Here is a 27,247-nt window from a genome sequence, read left to right as displayed (position 1 = left end):
TAGAGTGCAGTGGTGCGATCTCGGCTCACTGCAAGCTCCACCTCCCAGGTTCACGCCATTCTCCTGCCTCAGCCTCCTGAGTAGCTGGGACTACAGGCGCCTGCCACCACGCTCAGCTAATTTTTCGTAATTTTAGTAGAGACAGGGTTTCACTATGTTAGCCAGGTTGGTCTTGATCTCCTGACCTCGTGATCTGCCTGCCTCGGCCTCCCAGAGTGCTGGGATTACAGGCATGAGCCACTGCATCTGGCCATCCTTATTGATTTTTATCCAGTTGTCTTTTATTTACTCAGTGTTAAAGTCTCTAAGTTTGAATCTGGAATCATCTCTTTCTTCCTTTAGTTCTGTCAGTGTTTGCCTCATATATTTAGGAGCTCTGTTGTCAGGCTCATATAATATGTATTTATAATTGTTCTGTCTTCCTAATGAATTAACCTTTTCTTCATCTTGAAATGTCTCTATTTAACTCTGGTAATATTCCTTGTCTTGAAATCTGTTATGTCTAATATTCATATAGGCACTCATGCTTTTTATAATTAGTCTTTGCATGGTATATATTCTTTTACTTTAAACCTATTTTTGTTTTCATATTTAAATTGTATTTTTAAATATTTAAATTGTATTTCTTGTAGATGCACATAGTTGAGCAGTTGATATGTTTGCACTTATTACTGCCATTTTGCTTTTTCTCTTTGCCTCATCTGTTCTCTCACCCTTTTTTCCTGTCTTCTTTTGCTCTAATAATATTTTTAAAACTGTTGTTCTCTTAGCTGTACTCTCTTTTTTTGTGTGTGGTTGCTCTAGGGTTTATAATATTCTTTTTAACTTATTACAGTCAACTTAGAGTTCATATTGTAACAGCACTGGACATAAATTGTAAGAACTTTGTGTAAGTGTAATTTCATTTACCACATTTTGTCCTTTATGCTTTTTTTTTTTTTTTTGAGACCGAGTCTTGCTCTATTGTCCAGGCTGGAGTGCAGTGGTGCGATCTCAGCTCACTGCAACCTCTGCCTCGTGAGTTCAAGCAATTCTTCTGTCTCAGCCTCCCGAGCAGCTGGGACTACAGGCATGTATCATCATGGCCAGTTATTTTTGTATTTTTAGTAGAGATGGAGCTTCACCATATTGGCCAGGCTGGTCTCGAACTCCTGACCTCATGATCCACCTGCCTCGGTCTCCCAAAGTGCTGGGATTACAGGTGTGAGCCACTGCTCCTGACCCTTTATGCTATTTTTATGATGTATAGCACACTTACATATATTATAAACCCTACAATACAGTGTCAGACTTTCCCTTTAATCAGTTATATGCTGTAGTCTTCTCTCTTTACCCATATTCTTACCATTTTTCATATTCTTATCCAAAATGGTAAATATATTTCCTGTTTACTTTCAGACTGAGGAACTTCCTTTAACATTTCTTATGGGTGTCAGCTTTTAACAAATTCTGTTTTCATTTATCTTAAAATATATTTACTTTTTACTTTTTCTTTTCAAGGTTATTTTTGCTAACTACAGTATTCTGAGTCGATGGGTTTTTCCTTCTTTCAGCTCTTTAAAACTGGCTTCCCATTGTAATAAAGCCTCTGTTATTCAGTTTCCATTTGTATTATTGTTCTCCTATATATAATGTGTCTTCTCTTCTGGCTTTTTTGAAGACTGACTCGTTTGTATCTTTAGGTCTCAGTAGTTTGACTAGGATGTGCCTAAGTGTGGTTTTGAGAAATTTGTGGTCATAATTTTTCAAACTTTTTTTCTGCCCCATTCTTACTTTCTTCTCTCCTGAGACTCCTACTTTGTTCCCTTCATTTTCCACTGTGTGAAAATATGTTTCAAATGCATATTTTATATTTTTCCAGAATTTATGATAGTTATTTGTGGGAAAGTTAATCCGACATAAGCTACCCTGCCATTACTGGGTAAAATTAGTATTTTAAGAGGTACTTCCATTGCAAATCCTTTCACAAAACTGTGTTTCATCCAAAATCCTGGAAAGGGGTGGTAGATCTTGGGTACCTGACATGCTGTTCTATAGATTTCTTTGTGAAGTATTTTTAGAAAATATAAACAAATGTTAAATTCAATGCTAATTGCTGTTTTAGTCATCAAAACTTAAAAATACTAAAGGAATTAAAATAGGCCTGTAGAGGCAAAGACATACAGTTATACCTCAGAGATATTTTGGGTTCCAGACCACTACAATAGAGTGAATATTGCAATAAAGTGAGTCACAAATTTTTTGGTTTCCTTGTGCATATAAAAGTTATGGGCCGGGCGCGGTGGTTCACGCCTATGATCCCAGCACTTTGGGAGGCCGAGGCGGGCAGATCACGAGGTCAGGAGATTGAGACCATGGTGAAACCCTGTCTCTACTAAAAATATAAAAAATTAGCTGGGCGTGGTGGCGGGCACTTGTAGTCCCAGCTGCTTCGGAGACTGAGGCAGGAGAATGGCGTGAACCCGGGAGGCGGAGCTTGCAGTGAGCCCAGATTGCGCCACTGCACTGCAGCCTGGGCAACAGAGCGAGACTCTGTCTCAAAAAAAGAAAAAAAAAATGTTGATACTGTACTGTATTCTATTAAGTCTGCCACTACCCTTATGTCTACCCTAATTGATACACACTTTTTTTGCTAAAAAAATGCTAACAATTATCTGAGCCTTCACCAAGTCATAATGTTTTTATTGGTGGAGGTCTTGCCTCCATGTTGATGGGTGCTGACATTCAGGGTAGTGGTTGCTGAAGGTTGGGGTGGCTATAGCAATTTTTTAAAAAAGGACAACAGTGAAGTTTGCCATACCTATTGACTTTTCCTTTCGTAAAAGATTTTTCTGTAGCATGTAATACTGCTTGATGGCATTTTACCCACAGGAGAACTTCTTTCAGAATTAGAGTCCATGCTCTCAAATCTTGCTGCTGCTTTATCAGCGAAGTTTATTTAATATTACAAATCCTTTGTTGTCATTTCAACAATGTTTATGGCATCTTTACCGGGAGTAGATTTTATCTCAAGAAACTACTTTCTTGCTCATCCATAAGAGGCAACTCCTCATCCATTAAAGTTTCATCATGAGATGGCAGCAGTCAGTCACATCTTCAGGCTCTACTTCTAATTCTAGTTCTCTTGCTGTTTCTAACACCTCTAAGTTACTTTCTCCACCAAAGTCTTGAACCCTTCAAAATGATCATGAATGTTGAAATCTGCTTCTTCCAAACTCCTGTTAATGTGGACATTTTGACTTCCTTCCATGAATCATGAATGTTCTCTATGACATGTAGAATGATGAATCCTTTTCAGAAGGCTTTCTATTTCCTTTCCCTGGATCCATTAGAGGAATCACTATGGCAGCAATAGCCTTATAAAGTGTGCTTCTTAAATAATAAGACTTGAAAGTCAAAATTACTCCTTGATCCTTGGGCTGCAGAATGGATGTTGTGTTAGTAGGCATGAAAACAATATAATCCTTGCATACATCTCCTTCAGAACTCTTAGGTGACTAGGCACATTTTCAGAGAGTAATAATACTTTGAAATTTTTATTTTTATTTTTTTTCCCTGAGCAGTGGATCTCAACAGTAGACTGAAAATATTTAGTAAACCATGCTGTAAACAGATGTGTATCATCCAGGCTTTGTTGTTTTAGTTATAGAGCACGGGCAGAGTAGATTTAGGACAATTGCTAAGGGCCTTAGGATATTTGGAATAGTAAATGAACACTGACTTCCATTTAAAGTCACCAGTTCCATTAGCCCCTAACAAGAGTCAGCCTGACCTTTGAAGTTTTGAAGCCAGGCATTGACTTCTCCTCTCTAGATATGAAAGTTCTAGATAGCCTCTTCTTCCAATAGAAGGCCATTTTGTCTACATTGAAAATTTGTTGTTTAGTGCAGCCACCTTCATCAGTGATCTTAGCTAGATATTCTGGATAACTTGCTACTGCTTCTACATAAGCACTTGCTGCTTCACTTTGTACCTTTTTTTTTTTTTTTTTTTTTTTGATATGAAGTCTTGCTCTCTTGCCCAGGCTGGAGTGCAGTGGCATGATCTCAGCTCACTGCAACCTCTGCCTCCCAGGTTCAAGTGATTCTCCTGCCTCAGCCTCCCGAGTAGCTGAGACTACAGGTATGCACCACCATGCCCTGCTAATTTTTGTATTTTTAGTAGAGACAGTGTTTCACCATGCTTGGCCAGGCTGGTCTCGAACTCCTGACCTCATGATCCGGCCACCCTGGCCACCCAAAGTGCTAAGATTACAGGTGTGAGCCACCGTGCCTGGCTGCACTTTTATGTTATAGAGATGGTGTCTTTCCTTAAATTCATGAACCAACCTCTGTTAGCTTCCAAGTTTTTTTTCTTCAGCTTCCTCACCCCTCTCAGCCTTTATGGAGTTAAAGAGTTAGGGTCTTGTTCTGGATTAGGCTTTGGCTTAAGGGAGTGTTGTGGGCGGTTTGTTCTATCCAGACCACTACAGCTTTCTCCATATCAGCAATAGGGCTGTTTTGTTTTCTTATCACTTGTGCATTCACTGAAGTAGCACTTTTAATTTTCTTCAAGAACTTTTCTTTTGCATTTACAAGTTGACTGTTTGGCACAAGAGGCCTAGCTTTCAGCCTGTCTTGGCTTTTGACATACCTTCCTCACTAAGCTTAATTATTTCTAGTTTTTGATTTCAAGTGAGAGAGGGGCGACTCTTCCTTTCACTTGAACACTGAGAGGCCACTGCAGAGTTACCAATTGGCCTAATTTCAATATTGTTTTGTCTCAGGGGACAGGGAGGCCTGAGGAGAGAGATGGGGGAACAACCTGTCAGAAGAGCAGTCAGAACACACACAACATTTACTGAGAACTTTCTCTGTCTCATATGGCTGTGGTTCATGGCCCCCTCAAACAGTTATGGTAGCAGTAACATTTAAGGTCTTCCATCACAGATCACCATTAACAGATGCAATAATAATTTAAAAGTTTGGAAATTTTATGAGAATTACTAAAATGTGACTCTGAAACACAAAGTGAGCACGTATTGTTGGAATGTGCTCGAATACGCTTGCTCAACACAGTGCAATACAGTGAAGTGCAATAAAACAAGGTGTGCCTTTCCATATCAGTGAAATGAACCGCAGGGTTTTTGAAAGAGACAGCATGTGTGTGTGCATACATGGATTTACACACACATACACACACACACTTACCTGGGAATTCAAAATATACTAAATTCCTTTATATACATAGGCCCTTTCAAAACAGTGAAGAAAGGTAGGTACTTTAGGAAGTGTTTTTGGGAAAATTGTTCATTTTATGGAAAAATCATTAAGACGAAAAAAGTCCATATAAGTTTAATATTAAAAGATTTAAAAAGAATCCTAGCAGGAAACATAAGAAAGTATTTTTATAATTCTTAAATATAAAAGCTTTAAACTTTTTTATTTTTCATTTTTTCACTTTGAAATAATTTGAAAATTTTTACAAAAAATTTCCATATAGCCTTCACTCAGATTTACAAATGTTAATATTCTGCGGAAGCACATTACAATGAATAAAATCAGGACACTGACATGGATACAGTATTAATATTTACTCCATGGCCTTTACTCACATTTCTCCAGTTGTCTCATCAATGCCCTTTTTCTGGCTCAGGATCCAACCTGGGATCCTGGATACTGAGTTTAGCTGTCATGTCTCCTTAGTCTCTTTTCATCCGGAATAGTTCCTCAGTCTTTGTCTTTAATGATGTTGACACTTTAAAAGAATAAACTGGCCAGTTATTTAGTAAAACAACCATCATTGTGGACTTTTCTAACATTTCTTCATGATTAAATTCAGATTATGAATCTATGGCAAAAATACCATAGAAATGATATCATTAGGTACATGATGTCAGTTTCAAAGACCTTTTAGCCATGGCATAAAATCAGAAATCAGAGGAAATTCATTGAGCTGACTAAATAAGCATGCATCATTTTATTTGGCAAAATACACCATAATAAAAAATAAATGACTCAGGGAAAATGACAGCAGGGGATACTTGTAGGCTGGTGGGCATCTGAATTGACTCTCTAAACCCTTAAATTTTTTGTAAACTGGAAGTTAGGTCTATAGGCTTGCTAGATTCAGATTAAAAATATTTGGCTAGACTGGATCACAGGTGTAGTTGCACATTTTATAATTGCATCACACCAAGTGATACATGATATCTCATTATTCCTTATTATTAAATTTGTCAATTTGATAAGCAATTCCCAGTTATTATCAATTTTTATATTTTTGTCATTGTTTTAGTTTGTATTTCTCTGGTAAAGATTTGCCTTTTGAAGATGATGTGAACAGGCAAGAGAGAAATACATAGAAAATATAGTGAGAAGTTGGAAAGATGTGCATGGATGGAGCAGGAAGAAAGCAGAGGACAGATGGGGCCATTGTGATGGCCTTTGCTTTGTTGTTTTCAGTCTGTCCTGGTCCCAAGCCCTAATTTATTTAGTCTATTTGAGACGATGGCAGTCACACTGAAGTTCAGATCTTCTTGCCAGTAGCATTTCATTTCCTTGGGCTGCAGTGTGTGCAGTGGTTGAGGAGCTGAGCCCTCTCAAGCAGTCCGCTGTAAGACGCTGCTGGAAGCTGTGGGATGGCAGCCTGTGGTCCTGTGGCTCCTGGCTGGTGCTTGCCAATGGATGAACCCTCTCTTTAAGCCCAGAAACACTGGTTCTGCTAGACATGTAAAAATGAGTGTCTCCTTTTTCCCTGATGATTATTACCTAGTATCCTTAAGAGTAAACTCAGCACAGCATCATCCATTTAAAATTTTGACGGTATTTTAATTAATGACATTTATTTTACAGTATGTAATTGTAAAATGTGATTTAATATTTATTTTCAGAGTCATGGTCAACTTACACTATCACTTTTTTCTTCAATCCAGAGAATGTCTTTCTATCCTGCATGAAATTCAGAAGAACAAACTTCAGCAGGAATTCTTCTATGAGTTTGAAGGGGGTGTCAAGCTTGGCACTGGGGCCTTTAATTTGGTAAGGAAATCACTATAAAGAAACCAGAACTTTTGCAGAAGAACCTAAGGTTATCTGTGCCTTCTCCACTGCATTTGAACCTTATCCTGAACCTCTCCCTGGGTTGGCTGACAAACAGCTAGAGTGGGATCAGTTTTCCGGCACTGTGACCCAGTGTGTTATGAAGTTCCACACATGCTCAGAGTAGCTTTGGATTGTAAAATGTAAGGGAAGCCTGTGGCACTCTGAATAGACTAGTAAGATTTTGGTAACAAGGAACAGTGGAATCCATTTCCATTTCCACACTGGAAATATTGTTGCAATGACAGTGACGGCTCTGGAATTGAAAATGTGTGAGGGACCAGTATAACTTGAGGAATGATTTTTGATGATCCCTGAGGAGATGAAGTCTGAGTAGTAATCTGTCAAATTCCAATATGTTATTAAGAGATTTTTAAATTTTGTTGATGGTTCACTGGAATTAGTGAAAAAATAAAGTGGTCAAGAGAAGTATACACATGAGTGTATGTGCCGCTTTGGCCACTTTGCTCACGAACCTATGAGTGATGATTGGGAAAGAGGCTGACTGGTACCCACAGAATGAACCATCCTATCCAATTGGTTGTTAAAATCCTCTTTTGCTAAGGTCATCTTTTGATGTGTATCCACATGGGAACATTTTCTGCCCGTTCAGGAAGATCTGTCCACATACTTCTTCCCCAGACCTCTTTGTCACCAATTTTCCAATCATGTTCTTTCCAAGCCTGTGCCCATCCAACCAAACCATTGTCTACATCCCCTGAATCAGCATATATAATTGCACATCTGGCCATTTCTCCTTTCAAGCATAGTGCATAACCAGGTGCACTGCCCAAGGTTCTGCCCACTGGAAGGATATTCCCTCACCACTGTCCTTCAGGAATATCCCAGAGAGAAGTGGTAGTGCTGCAGCTGTCCACTTCTGGGTGGTGTCTACACATCTCACAGACTATGACTGAGTTTTGCTTCTGGGAAAGGAAACTAAGAAACCTTGCCTGGACATGGGCTTTGAGGGTTGCCTTGTCACTTCATCACACCACATCAAAGTTCCCACTATTCTATAGAGAACGCTGGAAAGACCAGCCTTAAAACAAAACTTTTTAAAGGTTCATTGTCTTAGCTAAATAAAATTTATTCATAAATGATTGTTACAAGATGTGGTCACAGAAATATCTGGTGGTTAAAACTTGTTTCCAATTTTTCACATTATTGAAGCATTAAAACTGTTAAGTTAAATTTGTTTGCAGTTAGAAACACTAACACATAAGTACACTGTATATTTTTTTTCTTACAGATGCTGTCCCTTTTACCAGCAAGGATTATCAGACTACTGGAATTTATTGGATTTTCTGGAAATAGGGTACAAATTTAATTTTATCTTAATTTTGACAGGGAAGATTAAATATTATTTATTGAATATGAGGGCAATGCAACATGTCTGCATAACTGGCTTGATAATTATTGGTGATTTGTTTGTGGGACAGAAAATAAGCCTTTGATTCTTGATCACATTTTTCAGGAGTTAGACGTAGTTTTTCTGTTGAAAGTTAAAAATGTTCACCCTTGTTATCCAAATTCTTGGATGAAAAATTATGTGTTGCTAATATTGGTTCTTGCTAGATCTTATTACTCTCACATGCTTTCCTATGCTTTCTTAATAGTTAAGCAGCCCCAGAGTTGCCCTCCTTAAGATGAAGAAATTAGGTGGATTTCTCTGTCTAATATTTTATGATTTTCATGGATCGAATACGATGCAGTATTTTGGATTTCCATGTGTTTCCACAAGTTTCTTTATAAAACTAAATGACGAAATATGTTTTTCATGAGTTTTATTTATTAAATGTTTGCGTGTTTATGGTTTGGTAGTGAATATATCACATTTATTAACCATGACACTCAATATGCTATTATAAGAGTTGCCTCAAGGCAAAAAGTGTCGATTAAAAGAGCAGGTTTTGAGAAATGTGTGAGAGCAAGTATAAGCAGCTATCGCTTTTTTTTCCTGTTTTTTCTACTGTCCATGTTCTTCATGAGCTATAGTGTATTTATGGTGATTCCTTCATAATGTTGTCCATTCTGACTCTGTGTTTCATGGTCACCCTTCTCCTTAACTGTTCACCTTCTACCTGATTCCTTCAGAGGCTCTGAATTGCCTCTCGAATAAAGTTCAAACTATTAATGGCTTCAGGGACCCCATGGTCTGATTCTAGCCAGTGTTTCCAGCCATGCTACCCAGATTCCTCATATTTCCAGTACTCCTGTTAAACTGGGCAATCGGTTGTTCCCCAGCAAGTCCTGTGCTTTTGTTTCCATGCTTTTGCTTTTGTCTGTTTTGGATATCCTCCCCAACTGGCTTCCTCCCAAGTAATTATCTCTCAAGAGCTCCTCCATCCACTAGGGTTGAGGTAAATGCCACCTATCTCACAAAGCTGTCCCTCATACTCCCTCAGTGAGGCTCAAGCAATCCTGACTTTCAGAATTGTCTATTTATCCTTCTTACAATCTCTCTCCATATTCTAATAAGGTCATTGTGTTCACATACTGTCTTCTCTATTTAATAGAAAGATCTTTGAAGACATAGACCATGTTTGTTCATACCCGCCATAGTGCCTTGCAGTTAAATCCTCAATATGTTTTAGTGAATATTTCTATCAGAGAAATAGAGTATCTCCATGAAATGAACACAGCCCTTTTCTCTCTTTAGAATCACATGATATAAAAGGATTTATGAGAGTGTCTTATGCAAGTTTAATAAGGTTCATTTCTAGTTAGGCATTACCACCATTCTAGTTCCTTTAAAAAGAAACTCCACCTTCATGGAGGATAAGGATATATGAACTAGCATTTTCAAGTTTCTGAATAGGCCAGGCATGGTTGCTCACGCCTGTAATCCCAGCACTTTGGGAGGCTGAAGTGGGTGGATCGCTTGAGCCCACGAGTTCGAGAGCAGCCTGGGTAACATGTTAAAATCCTGTCTCTACAAAAAATACAAAAATTAACTGGCCGTGGTGGTACACACCTGTAGTCACAGCTACTCGGGAGGCTGTGGTGGGAGGATCACCTGAGTCTGGAGAGGTGAGGGATGCAGTGAGCCATGATTGTGCCACTGTACTCCAACCTGGGTGACAGAATGAGACTCTGTCTCAAAATTAAAGAGTTTCTAAATGGAAAGTCAAATACCACGTTTTCACTTATAAATGGGAGCTAAACAATGGTACATATGGACATACAAAGTGGAATAATAGACATTGGAGGCCACCAAAGGTGGGAGGGGTGGGGGAAGAGAGGGTTGAAAAATTACCTGTTGGGTTTTCCGTCTCGGGTCGCCGCTGCGAGAGGAGCCGCCGCCATGTCTGCGCATCTGCAATGGATGGTCGTGCGGAACTGCTCCAGTTTCCTGATCAAGAGGAATAAGCAGACCTACAGTACTGAGCCCAATAACTTGAAGGCCCGCAATTCCTTCCGCTACAACGGGCTGATTCACCGCAAGACCGTGGGCGTGGAGCCGGCAGCCGACGGCAAAGGCGTCGTGGTGGTCATTAAGCGGAGATCCGGCCAGCGGAAGCCTGCCACCTCCTATGTGCGGACCACCATCAACAAGAATGCTCGTGCCACGCTCAGCAGCATCAGACACATGATCCGCAAGAACAAGTACCGCCCCGACCTGCGCATGGCAGCCATCCGCAGGGTCAGCGCCATCCTGCGCAGCCAGAAGCCTGTGATGGTGAAGAGGAAGCGGACCCGCCCCACCAAGAGCTCCTGAGCCCCCTGCCCCCAAAGCAATAAAGAGTCAGCTGGCTTTCTCAAAAAAAAAAAAAGAAAAATTACCTGTTGGGTATGATGTTCATTCGTGGGGTGATGGGTACACGAAAAGCCCAGACTTCACCACAGCATAATATGTGAAATCCGTACTTGTAACCCCTCGATATATAAAAATGTTAAAAAAGTTTCTGAATATGATTTTCTAGCCGTGTTCTCTTTCTAAAATGCATTTAATTCCCATAGGAGTTGGGTCTCCTGCAGTTACGTGAAGGTGCCTCAGGAAAAAGCATGAGGTCTGCACTGTGCTGCTTAACCATCTTAGCTTTTCATACTTACATCTCCCTAATACTTGGTAAGATCTGGATTAGATTGTTTCATTGAACATTGATTATCTTGGCCAGACATGGTGGGTTACACTTGTAATTCCAGCTACTTGGGAGGCTGAGGTGGGAGGATCGGTTGAACCCAGGAGTTTGAGGCTGCAGTGAGCTATGATCACGTCACTGCACTGGATCCAGCCTGGGCAACAGAGCGAGATCCTGTCTCCAAATTAAAAAACAAAACAAAAAGTTGATTATTTTTAATCTGAGTAAGTAAAAATTTAGAAAGATCAACAAAAGCTAGTAGTTCATATCTGCTTACTTATTTTTTCTTTTTGAATAAAGGTAGAAAATAGTGTCCTTTGTCATAGTGACATTTAGCAGAGGGAGTAGGGTAGTTTCTTTCATTAAATAATTTTCATCTGTTCTCAGCTAAAATTTCTATATTAAGGTGATCTATTTTATTCTATATTAGATTTCTTTGCAGAAAATGAAATTTTGGGCTAAATAAGTTAATATTGCTATTAAAACCAGAAATTCCAGTTAGGAATCTGAGACAGCCACCTGCATTCTTAAGAATTAGTGTGTCCTAGAGTTTCTTAAACTAAAGTTATAGGTGAGACTGGTCTTTATTTTATTCCCCAGTTATAAAAATGATGAAATAATAGTTTTCATCTTTTCCATGAGTAGGTCTTTACTGTATGTTAATGAAGTTTGGAGAGTTAGTTATAAATATCCCCATGTCTTATGAAGACTGAGGTTTTTCCTGTTAAATTTCTAGGTACAGGAGAAGTGAATGTTGCCGAAGCAGAGCGTCTCCTGGCACCCTTCCTCCAGCAGTTTCCAAATGTACGCTTAGTATTTCAAAGTGTATGTTTCAACCATAATTAATCAGCCAGTGTTGACTGTTGAACAGTGTGTTTTCTTCCTTGCTCTGCAGGGCTCACTCGTGTTGTTTTATCATGCCCGAATAGAGTTGCTGAAAGGGAATCTTGAAGAGGTAATTTATTAGGTGGGAGTTATTTGGGGGAGTTGTCTGTATGGTGGAGCTGTGACCTACTCATTCAACAAAAGTAAACTTAGCTATATGGACTAGACAAAAATAAAGAAAAAAAATAAGTAAAAAGCCAAAACTTTAACTTGTATATACATTCTATTGTATAAAATCTATGCAGTGGATTACTGAATGTAGTCTACATTTATACACAGAGTACATTAAGCACTTTAGGGTAGTATATACCAAATAATAAGCTCAGGGATTTTCAAGAAACTGTGACTGTTACCAATTTCTGCATTATACACTGACTTTGGAATCTAGCCCCTGCATGACATGCAAGTCTACTATATGTGGGCTCCTTATCAAAGGAAATTATTCACCAATTCCCTCAAAAAAGGAAGTGTCGGGGTCAGAAGTAGAAAAGTAAGGAGCCATTTATGGATATACATTCACAAACCATTTTTTCCACACAAATGGGATCAAACATGTATTTTTCTGTGATTGGAACCTCCCCACTCCCACATTACAAAGTGTCAAGGCCCCTCACAAAATTAAAGAAAGAGGCAGAACTTAACTGTATCATTGCCTGTAAGGAAAAGAACATAACATCATATTGAGAGGTTGAATGAGTGATAATTTTGTCCTTTTTGTACTAAGTGTTTTATGTATTTTCCCATTAGGTTATTATCTCCTTGTCTAATATCTGGATGATCAACTTCATGCAATTGATTTACAGGCACAAGAAGTATTTCGAAAATGTGTTTCAGTTCAAGAAGAATGGAAACAGTTTCACCATCTCTGCTACTGGGAGCTAATGTGGATTAATGTTTTCCAACAAAACTGGATGCAGGCATATTACTATTCAGATCTGCTTTGCAAAGAGAGTAAATGGTCCAAGGTAAAGTGCAATACTTTCATTGATGTCATCTGTTTGCTAATATGTGGCCAGGAAGATTTTCATTCAGGACTGTTTGCTCGGTAGTATGGTACCACAGTGTTTTCTCAACTTAGAGATTCACAAAAGAAGGAAATGTGCCTTAAGTACCCACTGTTTATAGGTACTGTCCTCAGCATTACATGCTTTAAAAGCCATCCACAGTTCTTTTCAGGGCCAAATACGATGGCCCATACCTATAATCCCAGCCCTTTGGGAGGCTAAGGCAGGAAGATGGCTTGAGGCCAGGAGTTTGATACTAGCCAGGGCAACATAGTGTGATTTTTATCTCTGCAAAAAATAAAAACCTTAGCCAGGCATGGTGGTACATGTCTAGAGTCCCTTCTACGTGGGAGGCTGAGGCAGGAGGATAGCTTGAGTCGAAGAGTTTGAGGCTACAGTGAGCTATGATCACACCACTGCACTCCAGCCTGGTGACAGAGTGAGACCCTGTCCCAAACAATAACAAAGTTATTTGAAACGTGAGGTTTTATCTCTGAAAATGAGCTGGACTTATGAAGTTATGAAACCTTAATCATCTTGATAATTTTTGTAGACTTCCCAGTGCCCTGATGCCCAGGCTTTTCGGGATAATGAAAATTAATTCTGATCCACTTATGAGAAGTTGGGGGGCAATGAGATAATTTTTTATTGTTCATTCTGTCCGCTTTCTCACCTATGAATGCTGTAGTTGTATAATAGAAAAATGGTCTAAATTATTGATAATTGAAAAGAGTTGTTCTCATTTTGAACAGGGATTATAAGATTTCATTTCCTCTGATTTCTTTAATGCCTGTTAATATTATATCTGGAATGCTTGTAGGTCATTTCTGATTTGAAAGGTAGAAATGTTATGTACCTAGGGATGTTCTGTAATAAGCTCCTTCTTTTTCTCAAGGCAACTTATGTGTTCTTGAAAGCGGCAATTTTGAGTATGCTTCCAGAGGAGGATGTAGTAGCAACTAATGAGAATGTGGTAACTTTATTCAGGTACGTGAGACACTATTTCTATAACAAAGGCCCTGAGGGTATAAAGGGGCAAAATCTCATCTCTACTAAAAATACAAAAAATTAGCTGGGCATGGTGGCATGTGCTTGTAGTCCCAGCTACTTGGGAAGCTTAGGTGGGAGGATTGCTTGAGCCTGGGAGGTAGAGGTTGCAGTGAGCTGAAATAACGCCACTGCACTGCAGCCTGGGCGACAGGCAGAGTGAGACCCTGTCTCCAAAAAAAAAAAAAAACTGACCATGTATATTAACTGTAGCATCGACATCAACATTAGTAAAAGCCATGGCATGATAAATGTCACCTTTTACTGTAAAGTTCATTTCCTCATTTTACAGAAACAACAATTAATGGAAGGGAGTATTAAGATACATTAAAATCTTTTAAATCTCCTTCTCTTTCTTCCAATGCAGATTAAGTTTTCTCCGTATCAAAACAATTTATGTGAAAGATGTAATCATTTTTATTTTCAGAAGAAAGCTTTGAGATCTTGCTGTGTCGTAGCTTCTAGGTTGTTGGGATAATGAGAGTTCTAACAATGAATGGTCTCTTCATAAAAATGCTGTTACCTTTCAACTCTAAGGGTTCCTGTCTGAGACATACTTCTGACCCCTTCCTCTGACTCCCACCTCACATTTCCACTGTCTTTTCCACTGATGGTAATGAACATAGTGATGGTACACTAGTTTAAAATCCATAGCTCCATATTGTGCCCACAAGTAACCTAACACAAGCTTACCTCATATTGGAGGCATGTTATTTCATGTTAATTTTTCTTTCAGTGAAGTAATTATTTCCTTGAATTCTTTCTCAGCAACTTGTTTGATGCATTCATAGAATTTTGCATAAGAAAGTGCTCGCAGGAACATGTAGTTTCCCCATCTTACTCTCATTTTTACCTGCTTATGAATTTCATAATTGGAATTCTGTAGAATTTTTAAAAGGAAGTTTGTAAACAGGGTACATGTCCTAAGCTGATTATTTCCTAAACAACCTGTACCTGGGAAACATTTTCTTAAATTATGTATTAACTGATGGCTATCTTTTGGGCCATATTATTTTATAGATCTGTGTAATACTTGCAAGTAAGAATAGGCGATATACCAGTGTACCGTCTTCTCTCTCCCTGAGTATCCACAACATAAGTAAATACTTTGGACTCTTTCCTGCTTACTCGTAGAAATCGCCAATTGTATACCTAGATTTCCTAGACTGTGTTTGATAGATTTAAGACATTAGCTAAGTTGACTGGAAAGAAATACGTGTCAATCAGTGGTTCTCAATCTTGAGTGTGCCTCAGAATCACCTGGAGGGCTTATCAAACTCTAGATTGCTCTGCCCCAGCCCTGGAGTTGCTGATTCAGTAGGTCTAGAGTAGGGCCTGAAAATTGGCATTTCAAATAGGTTCCCAGGTGATGCTGCTGCTGGTGGTCTGTGAAGTTCACTGTGAAAACCACAGGTATAAATAACGTATGTGTTGCCATGACCTTTCTCTGGGGTGGGCTGGGGCTCTTCACAGACAGGTGGACAGCTTGAAGCAGAGAATTGCCGGGAAATCTCTCCCTACTGAGAAGTTTGCTGTGAGGAAGGCTCGGCGTTACTCCGCCTCCTTGCCTGCACCTGTGAAGCTCATCTTACCTGCCCTGGTATCTGCTTTTATTTTATTTACTTTTCATGCACTAGAAGTAAATTATCTAGTCACAGCAGCAGGGAGCATATCTAAATTTGGTTATGAAGTTTAGCTCACTTAAAAACCATTTTAAGTTTTGTTGTAAGTTGAATATTTCTAAATAAGTAATTAATAAATAAAAACTGTAGCTAATGGTTTTTGACTAGTTAGTATGCTCCAGGCATTAGGATAAAGGCTACTAAAAACATATCGTTTAATTCTTACAACTTTTTGAGTATAGTTAACTCTTAACCACATTTTTTAGATAAAGAAATTTAGATAGAAGTTGATTCCATTGAAGTTGAGTTGAATTCTAATGCAAGCCACATTATGTAATTTTACCTTTTCTAATAGCCACATTAAAAAAGTAAGAGGAAATGGAAATGAATTTCAAGAATATATTTTGTTTAACCCAGTATATGCAAAATTTTGTCATTTCAACATGTAATTGGTAGAAGCTTATCCATGAGATACATACATACTTTCATATTGAACCAAGTCTTAAAAATTTAGTGTGTCTTTTACACTTAGAGGACATCTTAGTTTGGGCTAGCCGTATTTCCAGTGCTCAAGAGCCATAACTGGCTGCTGGCTGTGGTATTCTAGCTCCAGCTGACATTCTTAAACTTTATGCCATTTAGGCAAGGCTTCTGTGAAAAACACAATTTCAACTTAAATTTTCTTAATGAAGTCTTCTTCAAAAATACTGAATATATCACGTTACTATGACTCTTCTGGTGCTTTAGTTTTTATATAGATGGTCAGCACAGGAAAGCTGTTCATTGTAAGCCGATGTCTGTGGTCCTCCACTCTGGGGTTTCCTGAGGTTTTTGTTTTTTGTTTTTTTTTAATTCGGAGTTTATTTCATTATTCCTCTTTGACAGTTATTTAGATTTTTCCAGTTTTTGTAATTACACACTACAATGAATATCCTCTTTTTGTACGTGTGCATATAATTACCTGTGAAGGATTTTTTAAAAATGGAATTCCTGGTTCAAGGGAATATATACATTTAATATTTTGGTAGATAGTGTTAAATTTCCCTCAAACAAAGCTCTACCAATTTAAATAAGTACTGACAGTATTTTGCCATTTTAATTTGCATTTCCTTGTGGATGTGGTGGAGCATCTTTTCATGTGTTTCTTCATTTTTATTTTTTCTTTTGTGAATTGTTGCTCATATTCTTCCCTAATTTTTCATTGGGTTGTTGATTGTTTTCTTAGTGACTTATGGGAGCCCTTTATACATCCTGTGAGAAAGAACAATGCAGCCTCGCCCTGACGGGTCAGACAGGAGTTACCTGGCGCCTAGCACCTAGGTCCAGGTGTTTCCTACCTAACACAAACTCAGAGAACTTCAGCATCACACAGGGACATTCTGTGATTGTGATGGAGCAAGACAAAAATATGACCACTCCGTAATCATGTCTGAGCACAAATAAAAACCAGAACACTGCGTAAATCACACAAATAACCAAACATCTCCCTCTCCCAGCTCACATGAGAGCCTTCTGCTGCTTAACCAGTTAGAGCCTTAGCTCCATGCCTGATTCATTTTTATTAGGTGATTTGCACTGGGAAGGTTTTTCTGTCTCACAGAACTCTACTGAAAATTTTCTAGACTGTCGTCATTCTTTGCCTTAGTACTTAGATACCAGTGTGTATGTAATTGTATCCTGCTTTGACTGTTAAGAACCATAGGGAAGATTAACTCACTGCACTTCTTTCTCCGGGTCTATGGATGTAGAATGTATAGGAAATTGGCTTGAAATGTTAGTACTGGGATTTTTATTTTTATTTTTTTTGTACTTAGGAATTTTACCAAAAGCCTGTTTTTCATAAAGTCTCAGATACGAGCTTGCCTCCTTCCGATAAAAAGATTTCATCCATAAAAGGAATTTTTAAAAGATCATCATCAATTTAAAAAATACCCTGTTATTGAAATAACCTCTTACTTTATTAGCAACAAGAAATTGTTACATGTAAAACTGAATGAAGGTAGAGTGTCATGATCTTAGTTTTGGGTGCCATAAGGTAAAGATACCTTTGCCGCCCTTCTACTCGATTGTGTTGTTCTCATTTCCACTACTTCCTGCTAAGAGGCTTTTCAAGCAGTGTTTTTATCATATCTTAAAATTTATTTCCAAGAAGATACTAATTACCCTGCTTACTTCATACCCTTAAAAATATTAACTGCACTATCAGGAACATTAGACAAATATTTTCAAGCAAAAGCACATTTGCTTTTGATTCAAAAAAATTCTCATCTGGTAGCCCATTAAATATAATATGTAATGAGAAATCATTAGTTTACATTTTAGGAGCTGTCATTCAGCCATATGGCTTTTAAATGAATACGTTTTCTGCATATTGGATTACATTACTGGACCATGTTTCTAATGGTATAAAAGATCCTAAGCCCAGTAAAATATTCCAATGTTTATATCCAGTGATATTCTTGGAAACATTTTATGTAAACAACTGGCAGACACTTAAAAATATTTTTCTTTACTTAAAAGTAACAACAAAAGTTTACATTAAACAGAATTATTCATGGTATCGGTTTAAAATATTTATTTCTGTATCTGTATTCTATTACCTTCCAAAAGAATTAAATGCTTGTAGATATTTAATAAATATTTGTTATATGAATGAGTAAATTAAATTTTCGGTAAAAACATATATACTGAATTACTTCACAGTATAAAAGGCAAAAACAAAGGAAAATTATCTGTAAATATTGTCTTGAGGTTCCTAGAAACCAAGGCAAAACACATGAACATTGTTTGGGGATCATAAAGGACATTGAATAACCTCATATAACTGCAAATGGTTTTCATTTTTCCTCATTAGGAAATGATGTATGTCTGGAATGGTTTTTCAATAGTGAGCAAAAGAAAAGACCTTTCTGAAAATCTGTTGGTAACTGTTGAAAAAGCTGAGGCAGCTTTACAAAGTCAAAGTAAGTATACACAGTAAGCACCGAGGAGCCTTTGTCTCTGCTCAGACAGACCCCTGTCCTGCGTTTTCCCTGTGCACATCTGCCTACATTAATTTGTATACATCACAAGGACAAAGAGCTTGAGTTGCAGGGGTCTGGGTGAGGAATGACATACACTGCAACTGCATGAACCTTGGAAACATCTTGCTAAGGGAAAAGGCCAGCTGTAAAAGACCACACATTATATGATTCCCTTTACACGATAGTCAGAATAGACAAATCTATAAAGACAGACCGCAGATGAGTGGTTGCCTAGGGGTGGAGGATGGAAGGATGGAGGATGGAAGGGGTTATGATAGCTTTTTGGGGAGGGAGGTGATGACAGTGTTCTACAGTCGACTGTGGTGATGGCTGTACAACTCTTGTAAATATGCTAAAAACCGTTGAGTGGTATACTCTTAATAGGTGAATTGTATGGTATGTGAACTATATCTTAAAACTGTGACAAAAAAGATGAAGGGAGGAAGCCCAGCATTGGAATTTTAGAGCAGCACAAGGAAACATGCACTTCTCTCTGGGTTGAGTTTGCTACGACTCTTTCTATTCCTCCTCATTGCTGTCTAACCGTTAGTGTGTTTCTGCAGACACAGGGAATAGTTTTCAAGGTGAAATGTTATCACAATTTATTCTACCTATTACATTTGGTTGTGCTAGAGGCCACACTTCAGTTTACTGGAAGCAGCTGATGTGGTAAAAGGAGAATCAGAATCAGGCAGTCTGGGCTTATAGTCCAGCTCTGCAGCCATCGGACTTTGGGTAACACCTCTGTTTTCTTGTGAAGTGGGAGGAGTGTTGGACCAGATGCTATCCAAAGTTGTTTCCTTGCCCTGACATTTTTTGATTCTGTATTTTTAAGAGGGGTAAACAATGCCATAAGTGATAGCCTGTGTTATATTTCTTTTCAATGCCAAGTCACTTAGGTATTATCCCAAGAGAAATGGTCTTTTGTAATATTCTAACCACATAAGTAAAATGAGAACTTCTGTGATGATAAACATGATAAAGGGCATAGAAATTCAGGAATGGTGGGGAAAAATTTTAACAGTTACCTCATTTTTCTTAACTGGAAAAAGATGGGCACTCCAGGAGCCCAGCTCCTGTCTATTTGAGCAAGCTCTTCACCGCCCCCAATCCCCCATTTGTTGGGGGCAAAATTCGAGGGGAAATATATTTTATCAGACTATGCCAGTAAAATGCAGTGGAAATGTAGAAAACCGAGTCACTCCCCTCCACCCATTCCTTTTTCTCTTAATGACATGCTGAGATGATAGGCTTTAGAGATATTTAAGCAGGGCAGGAGGGAGCTGAGACAGACAGACAGACATGCCATACTTACCCACAGTTTTGGCTTTGTGTGTCTCTCTCTGGGTGAAATAATTAGTTCGTTTTCTGAAGATCACCTTTGCCAGATATTGCATGTGAAACTTATGACCTCTTCTAGGAGTCGTTTTATGCAAGAAGATTATCTCTTGCTCTCCTTGCCACCTTGAACTATTAGGACAGTTTAGTAATTAAGCTCCTATCCTTCAGAGCAGGGAAGAAAAAGTCCATAATTGGAAAATGGAGAGAAGTTGGAAAATGGAGAGAAGTTGTAAACCCGAGGTTACATCATCTTCCACCCCATCCCCCACCCCCATTATTAGAAACTGGCTGTGTATTGGCTTCTCCTAGCTTTGCAAGTGTGTCTGAAGTAAAAGATGGTAGAGGATACAACTGATCTTCTACTCTGCAATGCTCTGGCCGTAGTTATTAAATGCTGGCTGCTGATCCAAAAGATAGAACTTTGAAGACAGAACAGAATTTGGTGACGTCCCTGGAGTCGGCATTTGGTATTAATTCCAATAGTATTTCATTTGAAATCTTAACTACATTCAGCATGTAACCAGAAGTTCCACTTTGACTAATTTGCTTAATGAAATTATATAGCAAACATTATGAGAGTTATGTAAAAGGGAAAGTGATACTGACTTTATGACTTTTTACTTTCTAAATCTTTTTTCAGATTTTTCTCTTGGGGGCATTTCAGCTAGCTTCTAAAAATTTCAGCATAGATACTTTTTGTAGTTTGGGGTTCAAACTTCCCTATTTCTCAGCCTATCTATCATAAAAGTTCAGCAGATCTTTTGTGATAAAATTGTGCTCTAGTAGCTTTATCATGTAATTTTCTTTGAATGTTAAATGGAAACATATTACATGTGTGTTATGTGTTGAAATGTTCATCTATGAACACATTCATGAGGTTGAAAATCATGACAAAGCATTTATACTTCAAGGGAAAATAATCATCTGCTAGATAATGGTTTGTAGTCGGAGGAAATAATGATTTTGCCATCTGAGATTTTTGGAGGAATACGGTATTTTTGAACCCACCTGCCATATGCCTAACTCAAGTTCATCATAGAAGTTACAGGTGGCTTTACTGGTATTTTAACTTCCCATGATGTTATGTCTGTTCCTCAACAAAATCATCATTCACAGAGCACCAGAATGGTGTCATAACACAAACTGTCGATACAATGCTACAGGAAACTCAGTAGAATGCACAAAAATGATACTACAAGCTAGCATCCAATATGGACCCTTTGGTTTTGGTTCTAGGTCCTAAAAGATATTACTTCTTGAATGTCTATTTTAACATCCATGATTAAAAGCAATGGATAGAATTTTATTTTGGTAGAAAAATGATTCTAATTAATAATAGAAAAGGTAATGTGTTATGGATACCTGTATTTTCTGGGTGAATGACCTATCAGAGCTTGAAAGTTAGAGGTGAATATTCAGTTTTCAGCACCTAGAAGTAACCCCCTCTGGTTGGTTAAGTAGCATCGTTAATCTCCATAGACAAGTGGTTTACCATCTAAACTGCCAGCATGTGTTAATGATGATTTCTGAGGTTTGTGCTGAAAACAGGAGGATTTCAATAGGAGTGACTCCCAAGGCCTCGTGTGTTCCCTTTACTGCCGTCCTCTCTACTGTCACAGCCTGAAATGTGTAAATTGTCAGTCTGTCTTGGAATAATGTTGTACTTGCCTGTAACTTGCAAGAAAATTTCAAAAGTGTAAATGTGGAATGGCTACCTTTGTCAGATAGATGTCACACATAATATAGTTCCTTCTGTTTAACAGACATTTGCCTTGGGCTGTAGAATGCAGAGAGCATTTTCAAAAGGGAAAAAGTGGTGAAAAAATCCTTGACATTTTCCTCAAGCAGTTAGAAGTTTGTGGAGATTTAGGTGCCTTTCATGTACTTCAGAACCATTTTGTTTAATCTTATGGCATAATTTCCCCCAAAAAGAACACAACCTAGGAGAATTGATAAGTAGTAAACATAATGATCTGGAGAGGGTATTCTACTTCCTGAATTTTTAGTGGGGATATGGCCATCTGCTTCTCCATATGGAAGTGTTATCCACTGCTGTATTGAAGCCAACACAGAAGCCAAACAACAGGAGGAGGCAGCCTTCTTGTTCCTCATGGCTTTACCTTTGATAGGATTAATAGAACTCTTACTTTATTTAGAGTTCAGATTTCTGGTTGTGGTATCTAAGGTCACAAAGCTCAGAGTGTGACCACCTGAAGAATATTTTAAAGTGGATAGAGTGAACTCCTTAATAAAATGGTGTTCTTTTATAGTAAATTCAGCATTGTAGGAATGTATGTATGTATCAGATGGGATCTTGCTCTTTCACCCAGACTGCAGTGCAGTGATGCCATCATAGCTCACTGCAGCCTCGAACTGCTGAGCTCAAGTGATCTTCCTGCCTCAGTCTCTGAGTAGCTGGGACTACAGGCGCATGCCGTCATGCCCAGTAATTAAAAAAACTTTTTTTGTACAGATGGGGTCTTATTGTATTGCCCAGGCTGATCCTGAACTCCTGGGCTCAAGTGAGCCTCCCACCTTGACCTCCCAAAGCATTGGGACTACAGATGGGAACCACTGTGCCCAGCTCTTTTCATTTAAAATAATTTCATTGTATTTTATTTAGTGAGGCATAACAAATGCTAAAAAATATTTTCCTTATTTTTAAATGATCCTTCTGAAACTTTATTCTTTCTCTTAAGATCTTAAAAAGTATTTTTATTTGTGTGTTTCCTTTGTTTTTTGTTTTAAGATTTTAACAGCTTCTCTGTGGATGACGAGTGCTTAGTGAAGTTACTTAAAGGATGTTGCCTCAAGAACTTACAGCGGCCCTTGCAAGCTGAACTATGTTACAATCATGTTGTGGAAAGGTAAGACCAAACAATAAAACCAACCCAAGTGCAAATTGTGGTTTTTGGGGAATTGCTGTGAGAAAGTGATACAAAATGCTTTTATCTCTTACTGCTAAACTCTTACTTGGTGTTACCAGAAAGAAAATCCAGTAGTGTTTTGTTGTTGCTTTTGTTCCTCGTGAACAAAATTATGGTCTAGGTGGAACATGGCTTTATGTATTTCTACTTGGTGTTTAAAGATGACTCACAAAAACTGTATTTATAGCTCAACTAACAGGTGTCTAGCCAAGCTCTGGCAGCATCATACTGAACCTCTGCTACTCATTAATTTTTTTATTTTTTACATACTTCTTTAGTTTTTTTTTTCCTTTTCTTTTCCTTTTTTTTTTTTTTTTTTTTAAAAAGAGATGGGGGACTTTCCTTGCTGCCCAGACTGGAGTACAAGTAGTACAATCATGGCTCACTGCAGCCTGGAACTCCTGGGCTTAAGAGATACTCCCAGCTTAGCCTCTTGAGTAGCTGGGACTGCAAGTGTGTGCTACTATGCCTGGCTTCCGATACTAATTTAATTCATGCATTTGTTTGCCCATTCATTTATTCCATGGATATTTGAGCACCCACTGTGTGCCAGAGACTGTGCTGGATTCTAGGGATTCAGAGCTGAGTAAACAGACTTGCCATCACCGTGATAATAATGTGGCAGGAAAGAGAGGCATGTGATGAGCACTCTGTCTCTCTTTTGGCAAGGGGCAGTTCTTCTGTATATAATTGAGTTTTGTTCTGGTTTTATTCCACCCCAGTAGCATTGATGATGATGTCCTGCTCCATTACTAACCATAGAGATGAATCAAGGTTCTGATCCCTGGCCCTTTTCTCTGTATCACAAAGGCAGTATCTACAGGGGCCAGACACGTAACCTGACTTTATCAGGCCAGCCGAGTGGCAGCAGGAATAGGATTGGTAGGCTCTGTAGGTTAGGGTGTTTTCTCTGAAGGATGTAGCCACACTTCTCAGCTCTATTTGATTATTGCTCTGCACAGTGTGGGCCCAATAGCAATAATCCCTACCATTTTTCATGAAAAGCCTGGAATCTGGATTTTATGTAAAATCACCTGATTTTAAAATATTGCCTCAAATTTTTTGAAAATATTCTGCAAGCCAGAACAACCTCAGCCATAGACTGCTGGTGGACATCCTGTGCTCTGTGTCACGTGCCTTTCCGTCCATGGCCACCTGATCCCCTTCTTCCTGACAGTATTGATGGGAATATAGGAGGACTGGTGCCCCTATAAGAATAAAGACAAAATACTTCCCAAATGTACCGTCTTTAGTAATATTCTGTAATTAGTAAACACGTTAAAGAAGTATCCATGGAATTCTATTTTATTAGTGTTTCTTTAAGGATTAAAAGGATGATCAAAAGGATGACCTATTGTGCTGTTTTTTTTGTCTGTGAATCTCATAGTGAATTGTTTGCTTATGTGCTTTATAATTTTGGATTGTGAACTCACCTTCATTGGAGTTTTATCTTGAGATTTCTATGATGCTATATTGAGGAAGAGTTGCTCTACAGTGATTTTGCATTTTATTTCTGTCAGGTACCCTAAAGGTTTTTTCTGCCCAGGGCCTCTTTCATGTTAATTTCATTGCTTACTTCTTGGATCATTTAGACAATATAAATTTGAATTGCACATTCAATGTGGGCATGCCTATTGGTTATTAATTTCCTAAAGAATTGTTTTTTCTTCTCATTGAAAGTGCTGGCCAAGGAGACAACTGTCTTTGTCTTTCTCGTTTGCCAGTGAGTGGGTTTGTTCTAACCTGCCTTTCTCTTAAGGAGTAGTCCTGTAAGGATCCCAGCTTTAAACAGAGGTCTCAGTTTCAGCGCCCTGCTTTCTGAGGGCCTAAGGCCTCATCTCCTGCATGGACATTAGGATACAAAGCCCTTGACTCAGATGGAGGCAGACCACAGGGCTTATTCAGCATCATCCCACATATGTAGAGTCTCACTTTTTCAATTCTAGCTGTTTTCGACACTTGAGGGTTTTTTCTTATGTTCTGGTGAGCTACGCTATGCATTTGAAATGGTGTTAGTCATATATTTTTTTCAGTGCTTCTAGATGTTTTATAACCAGAGAGTTCTCATAATGGTGTTGAAAACAGAAGTGTTGACCATTTCTTTATTGGCCTTTTAAAGCATTATAAGGCTTTAAAATACAAAGGGAGTTGAACCTTAGTTTAAAAATAATACAACTTTCTTATTTCTAAATGGAGTCATTTTCTGAACACATGCATATTCAGAAAGATGATCTTGCCATATCTAGGGTTAATCTTTAAAGATCTGTATGCACTGATTTACCTAAGAGACAGCAATCAACCATCAGTGCTGGGTTTACATTAAGGAATAAAAGATTAATATATGAAAAGAACATTATTTATTGCCATAGTTTAATGAATTCTATAACTATACAATGGCGGCTTTTCTATGATAATAGACTTAGTGCTGCACATATTTTCTGAGGAATGGGAATAATATATGTTTAGAAAAATATGTATTTCTTGTTCTGTTAAGATTTACTTGCTTTTCCTCTGCTCTTTCAGTGAAAAGCTACTGAAGTATGACCACTACCTAGTGCCGTTCACTTTGTTTGAATTGGCATCTTTGTATAAAAGCCAGGGGGAAATTGACAAGGCCATAAAGTTCCTAGAAACTGCAAGGTAAGTGTTGAAGGCAGCTTTTCCTTGATCGTTGTGGAGTCAGAGATATCAATATTGCTATAACAACAGCAGTAACATTATATACTTAAAAATTAATAATGTCAAATTAGTAATAATGCTACTTTTGCTAACATTTATGCTTATGGCTTTTGCTGTAATTGTGCTGTTTCCAACCCCCTTACTGCCTCACCCTGTGACTATTTACAGATATGATTATGGGCATCTATTTGAAAGATTTCTAACTTATTTTATTCTGTATCAGGGGTTGGCCAGCTTTTTGTGTAAATGGCTGGAGAGTAAATATTTTTAGATTTATAGCATAAAGTCTCCATTGCAACTACTCCATTATATCAAAAGAAGTCATAGAAGGTAATATGTAAATAAATGGGTGTGTTTCGATTTGGCCCTTGGGTCCTTGTTTGCCAGCCTTCAGTGTATTCAGCCATACCTATTATTTCCTTGAAGAGCCATTGATCTTGTGAAGCTTGCACATCTTACCCAGACTCTCTCTTTTTTCTGTTTATCATGGCAGTTTCAAAGTATTTTTATCATTCTGGTAGGCAATAGCTTTTAGACCATGGATCACATAGGTAAGGCAGAAACCCTGTGGCCTGTTTGCCTTGAACACTTCCTGCAGTAGAGAAAGAATGCCAGACTAGCTCTAGGTCATAAACAGTGATTTGTTCTCAAATTCAGCAATTATTCACTGAGCACCTATTATGTGTCAGACACTAGTAAAGGCTTTAGAGAGACAACTATAAACCAAGCAGGCATTGTTTCTGCTCTGTTAGCTAGAGGGAGATATTAAATAGACAAGAAAAATATCAGGGCCCGGTGCGGTGGCTCACGCCTTTAATCCCAGCGCTTTGAGAGGCCGAGGTGGGCAGATCACGAGGTCAGGAGATCGAGACCATCCTGGCTAACATGGTGAAACCCTGTCTCTACTAAAAATACAAAAAATTAGCCAGGCATAGTGGCGGGTGCCTGTTGTCCCAGCTACTCAGGAGGCAGAGGCAGGAGAATGGCGTGAACCTGGGAGGCGGAGCTTGCAGTGAGTCAAGATCACGCCACTGCACTCCAGCCTGGGCGACAGAGCGAGACTCCACCTCAAAAAGAAAAAGAAATCAGTGGTATATGTTTGCTGAGATTTGTAATATGATACATGGTGCCTGGGTGTTACTTCAGGATAGATTGATTCTGAAATATTTCCTTGAGGAAATGATATTGTAGCTGAGAGTTGCATAATTAAAGTCAGTCTTGAGATCAGTCATTAGAAGTCAACCAAGTAGGTAGGGAGCACTCCTGACAGAAGTCACAGTTAATGAACATCACGTTGAGGAGGTTGAGCCACTGGGTCAGTGATGATGCTTTTTGCTGTGCTGGGGAATACTTAGAAGAGTATATTTGGGGAGAGAACAAAACATGCTTCTGTTCAGACCATGATTCTTTAAGATGGCTATTAGGTACTCATATTAGGTAGATGGCAAGTTGGCATTCATACTTAGCATGGAGTTCAGTGGTAAGGTCAGGGCTGAATGTAGAGATTTCAGTCAACAGCACAGAGATAGCGGTATTTAAAGTGATAGCACATGAT

The 27,247-nt window shown here is 38.5% G+C and overlaps 1 protein-coding gene and 1 pseudogene across 6 annotated transcripts in view; both read left to right on the top strand.

Annotated features, from left to right (window-relative positions):
• TTC39B (tetratricopeptide repeat domain 39B) overlaps positions 1-27,247 on the top strand; it is a 145,601-nt gene that overhangs the window by 107,852 nt on the left and 10,502 nt on the right. For all 5 annotated transcript variants that reach the window (XM_003911696.3, XM_021927494.2, XM_009188739.4 and 2 more), the window contains 11 exons: positions 6,914-7,019; positions 8,332-8,397; positions 11,043-11,151; positions 11,901-11,968; positions 12,060-12,119; positions 12,853-13,014; positions 13,949-14,040; positions 15,574-15,700; positions 18,577-18,685; positions 22,836-22,953; positions 25,537-25,653. In XM_003911696.3, the coding sequence (XP_003911745.1) occupies positions 6,914-7,019; positions 8,332-8,397; positions 11,043-11,151; positions 11,901-11,968; positions 12,060-12,119; positions 12,853-13,014; positions 13,949-14,040; positions 15,574-15,700; positions 18,577-18,685; positions 22,836-22,953; positions 25,537-25,653 (1,134 nt within the window). The remainder of the gene's footprint in view (positions 1-6,913; positions 7,020-8,331; positions 8,398-11,042; positions 11,152-11,900; positions 11,969-12,059; positions 12,120-12,852; positions 13,015-13,948; positions 14,041-15,573; positions 15,701-18,576; positions 18,686-22,835; positions 22,954-25,536; positions 25,654-27,247) is intronic.
• On the top strand, positions 10,326-10,855 carry LOC103878317 (annotated as a pseudogene). Its single transcript, XR_638465.4, has one exon. The product of XR_638465.4 is annotated as a 60S ribosomal protein L28 pseudogene (transcript).

The sequence above is a fragment of the Papio anubis genome, chromosome 13, assembly GCF_008728515.1.
Source record: "Papio anubis isolate 15944 chromosome 13, Panubis1.0, whole genome shotgun sequence".
In the NCBI taxonomy this organism is placed as follows: Eukaryota; Metazoa; Chordata; class Mammalia; order Primates; family Cercopithecidae; genus Papio; species Papio anubis.
This window is presented reverse-complemented; position numbering and strand designations above follow the sequence as displayed.